A 14,565-nucleotide genomic window follows, 5' to 3' on the forward strand; every position below is an offset into this window, starting at 1 on the left:
TGTACAGCCATCGGAGGCAAATGGATCCCTATTTGCTTTCATGATCTACCATTCACTAGTTTTGTGACCTGAGATATACCTTGAAACATTCTCATATCTGTAAAATAAGAATAATCCCTATTATTATATCAGAGGAGCTACTGAGAAAATAGTAAGCTAATCCTAGCTAACTTACAGTTTTTTACTTTTATTATTTAAAAGAAAGTACATTGCAAATCAGTAAGAAAAAGGTGGAAATCCCCTTTCAATGTGAAAACCACTTCATAAAGTAATCATCAAAAACACAGAAATTGTAGTCAAATTTGAGCATATTAAACCCACAACACTTTTTCCATCTATATAATTGATAATGATTATTTGCCTTTTTTAATATTAGGAGACCATATTTAACAGCCATCCTAAGGCCACTTAAAATTAAAGTAAATGGTTGTGCATGGCTTAGAGCACACTACTCAGGGCAGATTTGGAGCCATTCTAGTGGCAAAGGGGCTTTGAGACTTTGTTCTGATTTACGCAGTTCATCAGATATTTTTAAGCAGCTGATATTATAAATGACCACACAAGAAAAAAGAAAAGATTATCAGAAGGCTTCTGCCTGAAAAGATGAAGGAAGGCTAATAAATCACGATTGATGTCTTTAAGGCATTGAAGAGTGTGCACTGAATAGTATATTCACTGAATTCAGGAATTTGAGTGGGGTGGGGGGTCCTAAATGTTATTAGGTAGCCCTATTTTATACAGTGAGTTATAAACACTGAAGTCTTTACCCCGCAATAGTTGATAAGAGCTTGCACAACAGAAATGTAAATTTTATATTTATATCACATGCAAACACAAAATATGATAATAGCAAATACAACAGAAATTAAGGTGGGCTTTTGTAAGCTCATATAAATGTGTGCCACAGATTGAATATTTTTAAATCAATTACACATGGTTCACAGAATGGTTAAAGCATCACATTCTTTTTAGTTTAGAATTACACTTTTTATTGTCAAACTGTTGAGGATAACCAAGAATTAGCACCGTGGTTGCAAACATTTTTCTGTTTGCCTTTCTGGCTCTGGAATCAAGGACTCTGGTCTCCTATGTGGAGAAGCTTCACCTCAGTCCCACTGCACTAGTAGTCTTCAGTGATAATATTTGGAGAATGACAATTTGGATTATCATGTTGGTAACAATGGAAATAGTCCATTCCATAATTAAGCAGAAGTTATAAACCACTATAAAAGTAAAGTCATAGGAAAAGAAAGTTGAAAATGTAAAGCCTCAAATGGTTTTATTTCATATATGAAAATCCTTGATTCATTTGTTCATATGCTGCTGTGGATCGACTCCACTTACACATCCCAGTTTAGTTGAAAGGCCACTTTAGACAGTGTCCACTTCACTATCAACCCAGGTTCGTGTTTCATGGGGCTGACCATGCTTGTAGGCTTAGGGCTGCATTGGTCATGACTTATGACTCCTGGTAGGAAGTGATTTCTGGCCTGTGTGTGTGTGTCTGTCATGTTTACTCAGAACACCTAAGCATGTGTCCTCTCCCTGACCCTCTCCCTCTGTTTTCTCCTCAGGACTACTGGCTCTCTCTCCTCTACAAGCGTCTGATCGGCCCCAAAGTCTTGGCTGTGCATGTGGCTGGGCTCCAGCGGAAGCCACGACCTGGCCGAGTGATCCGGGACAAACTAAGGATTTATGCTCACTGCACAAACCACCACAGGTAAGTCCTCAGAGAGATGGCACAGAAAGGCCACCCAAGGGGCTCCCACCCCATACCATTTGGGACCCCTTCAAGACTTATCTCCATTCACTAATCTTATCAAAACCTTTTTGCTTCTGGAATCACCATACCTGCTCTTTGCAGGTTTCAAATAATTTCTGGTAAATAGCTTTTACTCCAAGTAAACCCTCCCTTCTCATACTTAGAGGATTAATCATAAAAGATTCCTAAAATTCTTGCCATTTGTTCATTTACTTATTCATCCAACGCATTTTCATTGGGCATTTTCTCTGTGCCAGTTGATGTAATGCCCATGAGGCTTTTTTGTGTGCCTAAGCTTTAGCCAAGTCAAGAGGTGTAAAATCTTTTCCTATGATCCACCAGCAAAGCTTGAGAAAATAAATCTCCCTTTTTAAGATGCATGCTGGAGAGATATGCCACTAGAAACCTAGCCCTAGACCAAGCTGGGGGTCCCCAGAACTAAAGGAGTGCCCAGAGATGGTCATGCCAGCTTTCAAGCCATTTCCAGTGTTTTGAAAATCTTTTCAGCTATTTTAATAATTAAGAGGCTAAGTGAAATCTTGGCTTCCTTTTCTGAGGGCTCTGGACTTATAACAACCTAATGTGGTAGTGTGGGGTTATCCTTTTCTTTTTGATCTGAAGCACTGGTTGTCATTACAGTTGTCTCTAAAACAAACAGGAAAATTAATTATCAATAAATATAAGTTTGGCAGATAAAAAATCTTAACACATGAAGACCATAAGGGAAAACTTTAAATCGGGGATGGGAGGTGCCTAAAGCAAAATCCATCTGGCCAAATATGGCTTTCTTACATCACTTCCTGTTTAAGGCAGAGTAGGCTGCCCTGGAAAAGATAATTCTTTCTCTTTCTCTTAATGCAAAGAAAACCTGGTGGGGGGGATACAGGGCAGGGAATGGTAAGCAAGTGCCTCCAGCCAGACCTTCATTCCAGCCCAGGCCTATCGGGAACTGATCAAGGGGAGTACCTAGTACAAAGAGCTTGGAGTGGTCAGGTTACAACAGATGCTCCTTCTCCTTCCTTGATGAGAGAGGAGCCAAGCCAATTAATTTATCATGATAAGACTTTTCAAAGAATCACTCTGAGCAGAGGGGGGGCAGGGGCCAGTTGTCTTGTCAGTAGATACAAGTGCCTATTGTAAATGAGGGGAGGCTGGCTTGGGCAGAGGCCAGAGGCTTTCAACATCCCTTTTGCTCAACAGGAAGCTCAATGCAATACCTGACAGAGAGTGACTGCTTTATGGCCTTGGCCTGGAGTTATCTGATCATCACACAAGGAAACATTGTATTCCTTGTCTCTGCCCTGGCCCTGAGGTAACCACCCAAAAGGTGGACCCCCAGACTCAAGATAGAAAAATTACTCTTGGCACCTTATATCCCTGTTGGAAAGCATATCGGTCTGTGGCCTTTATACTACTAGTCTGAGGACTCGGGGGAAAAAAATATCCGCAGCCATGGGCTTAGCAGGATTTGCATCTCCTCACAGAAGCCTCCTCACATAATCTCATTTGAGTGTTCATCCTCATTCTTTAACATTTTCATGGGAAGTTGTCATTAATATTCTGAGTGTACCATGAACTCACGGCCAGTGTCTCATTCATTTTTGTATTCTTGGTGTCTAATGTAGTGACTGGCATGAAGATCCCAGGAAAGGTTTGCAAATGAATGAATGAATGCAGAATTTGGGCATCAAGATGTTACTGTTGATTTGGAGTTAGAGCTTTCTTCCCCTTTGATATTACCACATCAGCCAGAAGGAAATGCTATGGTGGAGTGGTTAGGAATTCTACCATTCCGTAGCATGAGACCTCAAACAAGCTACTGAAATTATCTGCATTCAAGACTCTCTGTCTACACCACCAGCTCTCCTCTAATTTCTATGCAAAGTCACTCCAGAACCTCTCTAGAGAAACGGTGTCACTGGGCTTCTATCAGTACAACCTCTCTCACTCTCTGTTAAAAAGACAGAAAGAAAAGACTTTCATAATCCATTCTACATGTGACCCTAATGATAATAATTGGGGTGAAGGTGTTTTTGTTCCTATTAGATTCATAAAGAAAACCCACAATGAATGCACGGAGCTGGCTGAGGTTGCAGGGCTCCTCCATGTCAACAGGTGTCAGTGTCCAGCTAGGGCAGCTCAAAGGTAGAAGTATCTGTTCACCTCTCTGAGAAATCATGTGCCATTAAGGAAGCACTGCTGAGTCATTTATCTGTGGCCAATAGGCCAAAATCAGAGAATTACCCCAGAGTGGGCATGGTGGATTCACACTATTCAACCTTGATGAATACTCTGAAAATATTTGTCCCAGGTCAAAACAGGGAATGGGGAGAAGGTATAAACTTATGAGTAGAATCATCCAGAGAAAGTGTCTATTAAAACAACAACCCCTGCACTCGAGTGTGTATTGAATACTTGCTGTGTGACAAGCATCTTTCCAGATATTCGCAGTTATTTTATTGAATTTCAAAGGTTCTATGGTATCACACCTACATGCAAATAACAGCATTAATAATGCAAAGAATGTTACATTTGGAAAGAGCCCTTAGAAATCATTCAGCCGAGTGCCGGTTCAACGCAGGAATCCATTTCACATCTCCCGACAGTCATGCAACCCCTATGTGGATACCTCAGCACCTGTCATGGCAGCCCCTTGCATTGTGGGTCATTTCTGATCTTGTAGAGTGCTGTCTCTTATGATTAATTTAGGAGAAAAAGTTAGATCCTCATACCACCCACCACCAGCAGGTGCTTTTCTGTTTTCTGTTCTAGAATTAACAAATTAGGACACTGACAGAATGGCAGTTCCCATCCTCGATCTTCTTGTTCAGAGAACAATCAAGTTTTGATGAGGAAGCCTCTTTTTATGAGCCATTCTGCTGAAACAATGTATGTTTCTGGGGTGGAGATAAGGTCCTTAGCCAAGTTCAGAACCAATTGGAACCTGGTGGATGCTGAAGCAAAATTAAGCCTTTTGGGGTTCAAGTTCATTTATTATTGGCAAAACATGACTTCCTGTTTTTCAGAAGAAGTTTTTTTAAAGACTCATAAAAATGGTTCCTGAGGCTTCTTGGACATCAAATGGCTCTTACAAAACAATATTTTGATGAGTTAAGTGTAAATGAATCAGAAACATGTGGATTAAATTTCCCTTAAAATACACAGGGGCTTTGAAATTAAGGGAAAAAATGTTTGGCAAAACATGGCCTGGCTTTTACCGAACCCAAAACCTTTGAATTAGATTTGGAGACAATGGATCAACCCAGTTTCAAGCACATTGACTTTCAGTGGGAATGACTGTGGACTGCAAAGCATCATCCTCCTTTCCCTTTCCCAGCCTCCCAGCTTCACTGGAGACATTTCTAGAATATGACTGTTTTCTATCTGGAAGTCAAGATGCACCTCCCCATATGACATTCCCCACCTCTTACATTTAGGATATTCCAATTCCAGCCTCCCTTCCCTGACTCACTTCCCCCTCCTCCCATGGCAACACAGAGAAATGTCAGGCAGAAAAAGAACAGCCAGAAAAAATGAACTCCAGATACATGGATTCTCTGCTCGTGAAAAAAAAAAAATCTCACCCATGAGTGAGACATGGGGCAAGATAGATGGTCCTCTCAGACAACTTCTCTCCTGAAAGGAACATTCACTAAGATAACCAAAAGCCACCTCGACTTGATAACATCAGAAGGCCAGCAAATGCTTGCAGGCCAAGCCTTCAGACACCATTTTCTCCAAGATCATTTTTCTGTGGTCAGAGAATATATGTTCCTCAGGAATTTGGATTCTCAACACACTACTTTCAGGTTGGTGCTGCACTCCCCAGCCAAGAATGTGTCTTTGCAGCAAAAAGGCCTCGCTTAATGTCCTTGCCCATAAGCCAAGCAGGGAGAGGGATGGCTGAGGCAGTCTTTAATGCCAGTTCCTACCTGAGAAGGCACTATGAGTTCTGAGAGCCTCTGTATGTGGGTCTCTGGGCTGTGCTGGTTTGTCTTCCCCAGGGGAACTATGTAAGTGGAAATCAGACCACTGCCAAACAGCTTGAAAGAGACAGCTTTCTCTGCAGCAGTGCTGTGATTTCAGGTCTCCCTCCCACCCACCACTTCCCCACATCCCACCTTCTCTTCTGCAGTCTCCAAGGGCTCATTCTGCCCCAGCTCTGCAGAGGAGAAACTCATAAATGCAAGCATGTGGCTCTCTCCTCCTCCACTGCTAGCCTTTGAGAGTGTTGTTTGATGGTAGCTAGCAAAAGAGTTTACTGCAGTCTGGCAAAATTGATACCCATCCACATGGATTTTGCTCCCACTCTGAAGCCTAGAGATCCGCAATTAATGGTGTCTTCCTCAGTTTTACAGATAGCTAAGCTAAGCTGAAACCCCACCAATGGGATAGAGTCAATGTTCTTCTTTAATGATGGTCAACACTGATTCAGGCTGCCAGCATCCTTCTTCAGAGTTCTGGGGACACAAGTCTGCTTAAATCAACTGGCATTCTCTTCTGACCTAACTCATTTAGCTACAAAAGCTAGTTCACATGTTGCAGGAGATTAAGAAGGACTGGCGGAGGAGGAACCGGGTGGAAGAGTCGTTTTAATAATTTATCAGAACACAAATGCAGGCATCCAAAAGCCTTGAACACAATAATGTACCCTCCTGCAGATGCAAGAAAAATCCTCTGACGCACAGCCAGCAGGATATACTTCAGTAGTTCTTCTCATAATCCTCATGGATTGTTCTAAGCAAGTGGTTCCCAAACCCAATTCTTCTGCCAAATATCCCAGAAAGATTTTTTTAAGTATAGATTCCCAGTCCCTAATCCCAAATAGATTGCATCAAAATCTCCAGGGAAGAGCCCTGGAAACTGTGCTTCTAAACAAAAACAAAAATAAAAAACTCCATGTCACCATACTGACCTGTCCTTTGTCACTCAACTCTTAATTAGCACCTTTAGAAGCAGAGGTGAGTGACCCAGGATGGAGGGGTGTTATTTCTACAAGGAATGATGCTTTCCTGTGGGCAAAGTTGACTTAGAGTTTCTCTCAACTCCTCCTTTGAAGGTGGGGCTGGGTCATTTTTTTCTGTTTCCTCTCATTAATCTATCCAGATGGGGCCCTAAGGGACCCCTTAGAAACTAAGCATTTTTTCCTACAGAGAGAAGGAAATCATTATAGTTTTGCTGATACATGCTGAAGGGCTTGTGCATGTAGGCATATAGTTCTCTCAGACTTCTGAACATCTTATGCTCATTTAAAAAGATTCCAAAATGGTGAATAGTTTTATAATCTTGAGGTAGGTAAAACAGCAAAAGAAGAAATCAAAAAGATAAATTCGACTACATAAAAGTTTTTTAACTTTTATATATTAAAATACAATGTAAATAAACTGAAATGGTCAAAGAAAACTGGGGGAAATTTTGCAGACAAAATACTAGTCTTTAATAAATAAATTGTTTTAATAAATCAACAGAAAAATAGGCAAAGGTGTCCGGGCACATTGTCTAACGCCTGTAATCCCAGCACTTTGGGAGGCCAAGGTGGGTGATCACTTGAGGTCAGGAGTTCGAGACCAGCCTGGCCAACATGGTGAAATCCCATCTCTACTAAAAATACAAAAATTAGCTGGGTGTGGTGGCTTACACCTGTAATCTCAGCTACCAGGGAGGCTGAGGCAGGAGAATCGCCTGAACGCGGGAGGCGGAGGTTGCAGTGAGCCAAGATCGCGCCACTGCACTCCAGCCTGGGCGACAGAGAAAAAAAAGAAAGAAAGGAAGGAAAGGAAGGAAGGAAGGAAGGAAGGAAGGGAGGAAGGAAGGAAGGAAGGAAGGAAGGAAGGAAGGAAGGCAGGCAGGCAGGCAGGCAGGCAGGCAAAGGACATGGTCAGCTTAGAAAAGAAGAAATGAAATGGTAAATGAAAAAATGCTGCATGTCAGTATTAATTTTTAAAAACACAAATTAATACAACATTGAAATCCCATTTTCACCTCTCAGGTTAACAAAGGTATTTTAAAAAAACACATTTGAAGTGTTCTTAGGGGTATGAGGAAATAGGTGCTCTCATACAGAGCAGGTGGGAGCAAAATCAGTGAAAGCTTCCTAGAGAGTTAATATCAATGTCATCAAAAAGTGTGTATCTGTCAGGATAGGTGAGGTTATGCTGCAATAATGAATAATCCCCAAATCTCTATGGCTTTCAATAAGAAAATGTATTTCTCATTCACACTGCTTGTCCATCATGGCTCAACTGTACCTCTGCCCACATCATCTTCATTCAATAGAATAGCCTTTGTCAAGAACATTGTCAGTCTTTTGGCAAAGGGAAATGAAACATGGCAAAAGATGGGCTGAGTCCCAAAGCTTCTGCCTAGAGGTTTTACCAAGTCCACTCACATTTCATTGGACAAAGCAAATCACACGATCACTCAGTAGGGCAGGAAGAAAAAATCTTCCCACAGGGAGGTACACCACTGGGAATGAACTGGAAAATTTGATGAGGAATCATACAACACACATTTCCCTTGGACTAATGATTCCAACGTCTAGGACTTTATCCATCAGAAATAAAAAGTTTATATACATGACATAATTTATAATGGCAAAAATGTTCAAACATGAGTTGTCTGAACTGCAAACCTAGGGGATTAGTTAAATAAATTATGTTACACTTCTATGATTGAAAAGTTTAGTATTCTTCTATAAGTAGAAAAAGATAGAATCACATGGGAATATGTTTAAGATGTTCATTAATGCAAAAAAATCTCTGTGAATAATGTGATTCCAGTTATGTAAAAACTGAGTAATAATGTGTCAAAGTACTCAATAAATATTTGTCAAATTAATAAACTAAAAAATACTGGAAGAATGTTTGCCAAAATATTATCATATCTCAAGATATGAGAGTTATGGGGAATTTTCTTTTTCTTCTTTTTGTTTCTCAATATTTTTCCTTTTTTGCAATCAGCATGTTTTACTTCCATACTATGGTAATATATGCCATAAAATATATACATTTTATTTTCTAAAATCATTGCAATAAATTTAAACAAAAACAAAAGAAGTGTGGCAGGAAGTGGCTATCATCTTTGCAAGAAACCACAATAACAAGGCCTTCCTGTCTTTTAGGGTCTATGGTGGCCAAGTTTTTAAGTGCCATTTTCTGGGCTGTTCATATTTTGTACAGTCTATAAATTATTTAGAAGCATCTAACTGACCACTTTGTTTCCATCTTTCACTTCTCTCTTTCTCTGGATCTCAGCCACAACTACGTTCGTGGGTCCATTACACTTTTTATCATCAATTTGCATCGATCAAGAAAGAAAATCAAGCTGACTGGGACTCTCAGAGACAAGCTCGTTCACCAGTACCTGCTGCAGCCCTATGGGCAGGAGGGCCTAAAGTCCAAGTACGTGCCAACCTGAAAATAGCTCGGGAGCAAGTGCAGCAGGAGCTAAGGGAGGGGGGAGCTGAAGACACCAAGGTTGCTACTAATTCTCTCAAGGGCTCAGTGGATGGAGTAGGACAAAGAACGGTCTGGGGTCAGGTGACTGCTGACTCCTTTTGGGAACATGCTCAAGCCCGTCCCTATCTTAGATTCCTCAATTGTAAAGTCAAATGGTGGAGAAAGTATTTCTCAACAAGGGTACTCGGTATTTGAGTGAGATAATTCTTCGTTATACACGACTATCACGTTGTAAGCTGTTCAGCATCCTTGGCTGCTGCTCACTAAATGCCAGTAGTGCCCCATGGTCATGTAGCAACCAAACATCCTGGTAGTTGAGAACCATGTCCCTCACAGCTGTAACATTCTGTAATGCTGACTCCCTTGTTGTTACCTTCTATTAACCTCACAGGTCTCACAGGAAGGAGCACTAAACAAAGAGTTTAGTGCTCAAAAGGTCAGAGATAAAGAGTCTATCCTGCCCCTAACTTTATGACTTGAGCACCTCACTGCTCCATCTCAGCTTCTTCATCTGAATAATAGGACAGAGATTATATTTTGAGGGCTCTGTGACCCTTTGAAAACTCTACAAATAAACGATTCTGTGACACTCCCTGCCTCCCTCAGTCTCTATTAGAGACTTGACAACATGGATCTCTACAAACAGAACAACTCTAGGCCACAGTGAGAAGGGCCTGGTGAAGGGCAAGGCCACCCCAGCTCCCCGAGTAAGGCCCCTCAGGAAGGGTATGGGATGCTGCACAGACTGGAGGCATTCCTATTCCATTTTTAATGTTTACCAAGTTTAACAAAGCTGTAAACTTGGAGCAGGTGGCTTGCACTCCAACAGCTGCCCACAAATATTTGTGCTATAATTATTCACTGTTTCACTGCAACCTTGGTGGCTTGCATTTGGCTTCCAATTGTATTTGCAATGGGAGAAAAAACAATCTGGGAAGTCACTTACTGAGTCTTTAGCCCACCCTAGATCTTCATTTTCAGTCTCGGTTCACATGCTGGCTCTTTTTTCTGGCTACATGTACATTGCGTCTGCTTTTCTTTCTTCCCGGTCCTACCTATGTCAGCAGGACTCTATTGAGTATTTTATCCCCTTTCTCTCCACTTCTGAGTAGTTCATGATGAGTGTGCTGAATTCCTGGCCTTCATCCTAGGCAGGAGACCTGGTTCTGGTCCCAGCTTTGCCACTAAATAATCATATGACCTGGGAAAATTATTTTATCCTAATCCTTTGGCCTCAGTTTCCTAATCTTCAGATTTCAAGGGTTGTTGTGTATGTGGTAAAGTCCTGTGCAGCTTGAAAACTCTCATCCTGGGTGTGATTTTCTGAGGCTCATGAGTGCATTTAAATCTCCTGCTGCCATTAAATAATGATCTGCAAAGCCATTTCTGACAGAAGGGCTGACTGCAGCAGTGATTAGGGTTCTCTGGTTAGGGTCCTCTGGAACCGAAGAGCTTAGAAGCTGAGCCTGCCCAGTGTCAGGAAGACTGTGTGCACTGTGTGGAGGGGACTGGCCAAATGCTTTAGTCTAACAAGCCAAAGTGTCCATCCCTGCTCTGTTACTTGCTGGCTGTGTGTCTTTAGGCAAGTTATGTCATCTCTGTGAGTTACAGTTTCGTCATCTGTGAAACCTCTCTTGTGGAGCAAAGTAAATGAGGTAATCTGTGTAAAGTTCCTGACACATAGTAAATGCTCAGTAAATGTCCATTGCCTTCCTTTTCCTCAACTCAGAAATCTGGCTGGTTGAGAAAGAGGAAGGATACAATTGCTTTCCCTAAGAATGTTCTTCCAAAGAGGAATGTTTTCAGACTTTTAAGATAATCTGTTGACAAGACATTTGTTAGGATTATGATAAAAAGTCATGCTATGAATTACAAAAAAGCAAAAGGATGAAACAGAAGATGATAGTCAAGGGTAGCATTTTTTTATGAGCTTCTTTTCCCTCCAACCAAGGATGCGGGCAGGCCTCTAAACCTATTCGCCCCACCCCTATGTCCCTGCCTCCAAGATGATTCACCTGCTGTTTGGAGCTGGCCACACCTTAACCCCTGTCTTTCTATACCTATCCTTAAGGGTGACTGAAGGGACTGACTCCCACTGGCTAGCAACATGCCATATGTTCAACTTTTGCCATCACCATAATAGTGAGGAGTTGTGTTACAACTTTGTTAAGAATGTAGGAAACCAGCCAGGCACAGTGGCTCACACCTGTAATCCCAACACTTTGGGAGGCTGAGGAGGGGGGATTACTTGAGGTCAGGAGTTCAAGATGAGCCTGGCCAACATGGTGAAACCCCTTCTGTACAAAAAAAATACAAAAATTAGCCAGGTGTGGTGGTGAGCACCTGTAATCCCAGCTACCTGGGAGCCCAAGGCAGGAGAATCACTTGAACCTGGGAGGCAGAGGTTGCAGTGAGCTGAGATCACACCACTGCACTCTAGCCTGGGCAACAGAGCAAGACTCTGTCTCAAAAAAAAAAATATAGGAGAGGGACAAGGACAAAGAGAATTTCATTCTACAGGGATCCCTAAGAAGGATTTGGTAACACCCACTGAGCTCAAATAATAATGTCAGGTAATTGGAAGAACATTGGAACTGGAATTAGAAGGTGAGGATCTGAATTCAGATGCTACCATTTATTTTTGTGATCAAACCTGAGCTTCCTTAACTGTCAAATGGGATTATTATGAGACTCAATTTGGAAAATATGGTTGAAATAAAGCCTTCCACAAACCTAAGCATATGCATACATCTATAAATATAAATACAGATACACTCATAATGATTTTACATATGTTGGATTAGAGAGTTTTGGATTGGAATTCAAGGGAACTGGATTCCAGCCCCTGATCCTGCCACTAATTCACTGTGAAATGTTGGGCCTTCATTCTTCTGAGTCTGTTCTGCCTATAAATTACTGCCAGTTTAACACCTCTCCTATTCTAGACCTTATTGGCTCGACCCTGGGCTGTGCCATGGTGGACTGTAAGCTGCCAGACAGGGACTGTCTCATGTACATGTTCAAGACCACATCTAGTGCTCTGCTCAGCAGCCACTAAAGAGCTGAGTGGTCCGTGATGGGGGTCTCACAGGAAGGGTGTGGTTTCAGTGAAGCAGACTGTGCAGAAAGGGATGAAAGGAAATGCTAGGAAGTGATTTCAGCCTTTGGTGTCTCTTTCTCTTTTATAAGCCTCTGGGGCCAGACTCTGTGTTCTATGTCTGCTAGTTCTTGCTACAGCTTGAAGCCATATTAGCTCAGAAGGGGATAGAAAGTTCTGGGAGCAGAGGAATGTGCAATTGCTCCTGTCTGGAGGAACCAGGAAGAGGATATAGAGCAAGTCAGTGCCCCCTGCCCCAATTCAAGCCACCAGTTGGGTATTCTGGTCTAGTGTTTCAGGAGTAGAGAGAGGCCTGAAGACTTCTTTGATTGTTCGAGGACATGGGGTAATTCTCATTCTCTTAGAATTGCCACTGGGCCTGGGAAGATTTGAAATCTCTGAAAGGGCATCTCTATGTGAACTCAGAGCTAAGGTATGTCAAGTATCACACAGGAAGCACCCTTGGGGTCACTATTTATGTATGGTCTAGGCAACTACATTCACAAGAAGGTTCTTGTTTCCCATCTCAGTGAATGAACCAATCGTAAGACCCCCCTACTCCAGTCCCAACTCCTTATATAAGAGACTGTTCTTATTCTAGGAACCAGACAAAAAGTGGGTGCTCTCTAGCCCATAGGACAGAAGTTTTAGAAAATTGCAGTGTGTACAAACAAGAGTATTCTGCATCTGGAACACATATTCTTCAGGGAGTAGCTGAAGGAAATGGGGAAATTTAGTTCAGAGGAGAAAAGTAAGGTAAGTCATGAGGACTTTCTTCAGAGGACTGCCAAATGAAATTAAACAGATTTGGCCTAGAATACTCCAAAATGACAGAAAACCAAGGAGTGCAATTTAAAAGAGATAGATTTCACTACAAAATGAGCTCGTTTTCCAAAGGCTTGCCTGGTCTGACCGAGGTCAGGACAGGCTTTCTCAGGAGGTAGCCTATTAATCAGAGTGTGAGCAGCCATCTCAGAGGTGCTCTAGGATTCCTTCCTCAGTCGGGGGTTGGACAAGAGATTATAGCTTCCCTTTGAGCTCTGAAATTCTATTCTCTTCTGGTCCCCATTCCCCCTGCTTCCTCTTCACTTTTGGAGCCTGTGTTCTCAGTGGTCACCAGCAAAGTCAAGCCACTAAGAGGCCACACAAAGAGGCTCTATGACTAGAGGAAGTGGTGGCAGTATCTGGCTAGTTTTGTTTTCCAGAAAAAATCCAGCTGTGGGTCCCTCCCTTGTCATGTTACCTGGTTTCTCAACTTTCCCGGAATATGGCCCCATTCACATCCAGAACAATAGTTCCCATTCTGGATAAGTCAGAGGAGATTTTGGGGGCATCTGCAAAAGACAGAATCTACCCATTGCCTTGTGTGATCACAAAGCAATAACCACTGTCCTCTAGGGCAGCGGTCCCCAACCTTTTTATCACCAGGGACTGGTTTCCTGGAAGACAGTTTTTCCACAGACTGTGGGGGGGTTTGGGATGGTTTGGGAATGAAACTGTTCCACCTCAGATCATTAGGCATTAGATTCTCATAAGGAGTGTGATCTCTTGCGTGTGCAGTTCACAATAGGGTTCACACTCCTATGAGAATCTGATGATGCTGTTTATCTGACAGGGGGTGGAGCTCAGGTGGTAATGCTCACCCACCACTCACCTTCTACTGTGCAGCCCAGTTCCTAACAGGATTCATCCATGGCCCAGAGGTTAGGGATCCCTGCTCTAGGGAATCATTTGTACCTGATAAATATCTCCAGTGTCCCTCAACAGAGAAGCAACATGAAGTTTGGCCTCACAAGCCAACTGACATCTAAAATCGAAAGGACTTACCTTTCCAGAGAAAAAGCAAACCAAAAACAGGTGTTAGGTCAGATCCCAGTGTTCTCCCTTATGTGCCTTGTTCAATTCCATTTGGAGGGAAAACACTCCAAAAATTAGGATAAAGGGAAGCAACTTTCATCACATTGGTTGTTTTGTTCTGACACATTGACCTGAGGGAACCAGCAGATGCCAAGAATCCTGAGGTGGAGTGACACTGGGAGGTGATCTGGCTCTCTCCCCTAGCCTTCGGTCTGTGGCCAAGCCATCTGGACCAGAGGATGCCCCACATTTAAAGACCTCTCAGAAAGGGGTGACCACAATTTCAATCCTGTCTAAACACTTAATTTTATAAGAACACTGGGGCCCACTGTACCTATGGCTGCAACTTTATAGATAATGAAAAACTTTAATAGCCATTATCTCATTTAACC

At 42.3% G+C, this 14,565-nt stretch overlaps 1 protein-coding gene across 4 annotated transcripts in view; it reads left to right on the forward strand.

Annotated features, from left to right (window-relative positions):
• HPSE2 (heparanase 2 (inactive)) overlaps window positions 1-14,565 on the forward strand; it is a 778,921-nt gene that overhangs the window by 744,873 nt on the left and 19,483 nt on the right. For all 4 annotated transcript variants that reach the window (XM_003255321.2, XM_003255319.2, XM_003255320.2 and 1 more), the window contains 2 exons: window positions 1,575-1,720; window positions 9,016-9,162. In XM_003255321.2, coding sequence (XP_003255369.1) covers window positions 1,575-1,720; window positions 9,016-9,162 — 293 coding nt within the window. The remainder of the gene's footprint in view (window positions 1-1,574; window positions 1,721-9,015; window positions 9,163-14,565) is intronic.

The sequence above is a fragment of the Nomascus leucogenys genome, chromosome 3 (assembly GCF_006542625.1).
Source record: "Nomascus leucogenys isolate Asia chromosome 3, Asia_NLE_v1, whole genome shotgun sequence".
Classification (NCBI taxonomy): Eukaryota; Metazoa; Chordata; class Mammalia; order Primates; family Hylobatidae; genus Nomascus; species Nomascus leucogenys.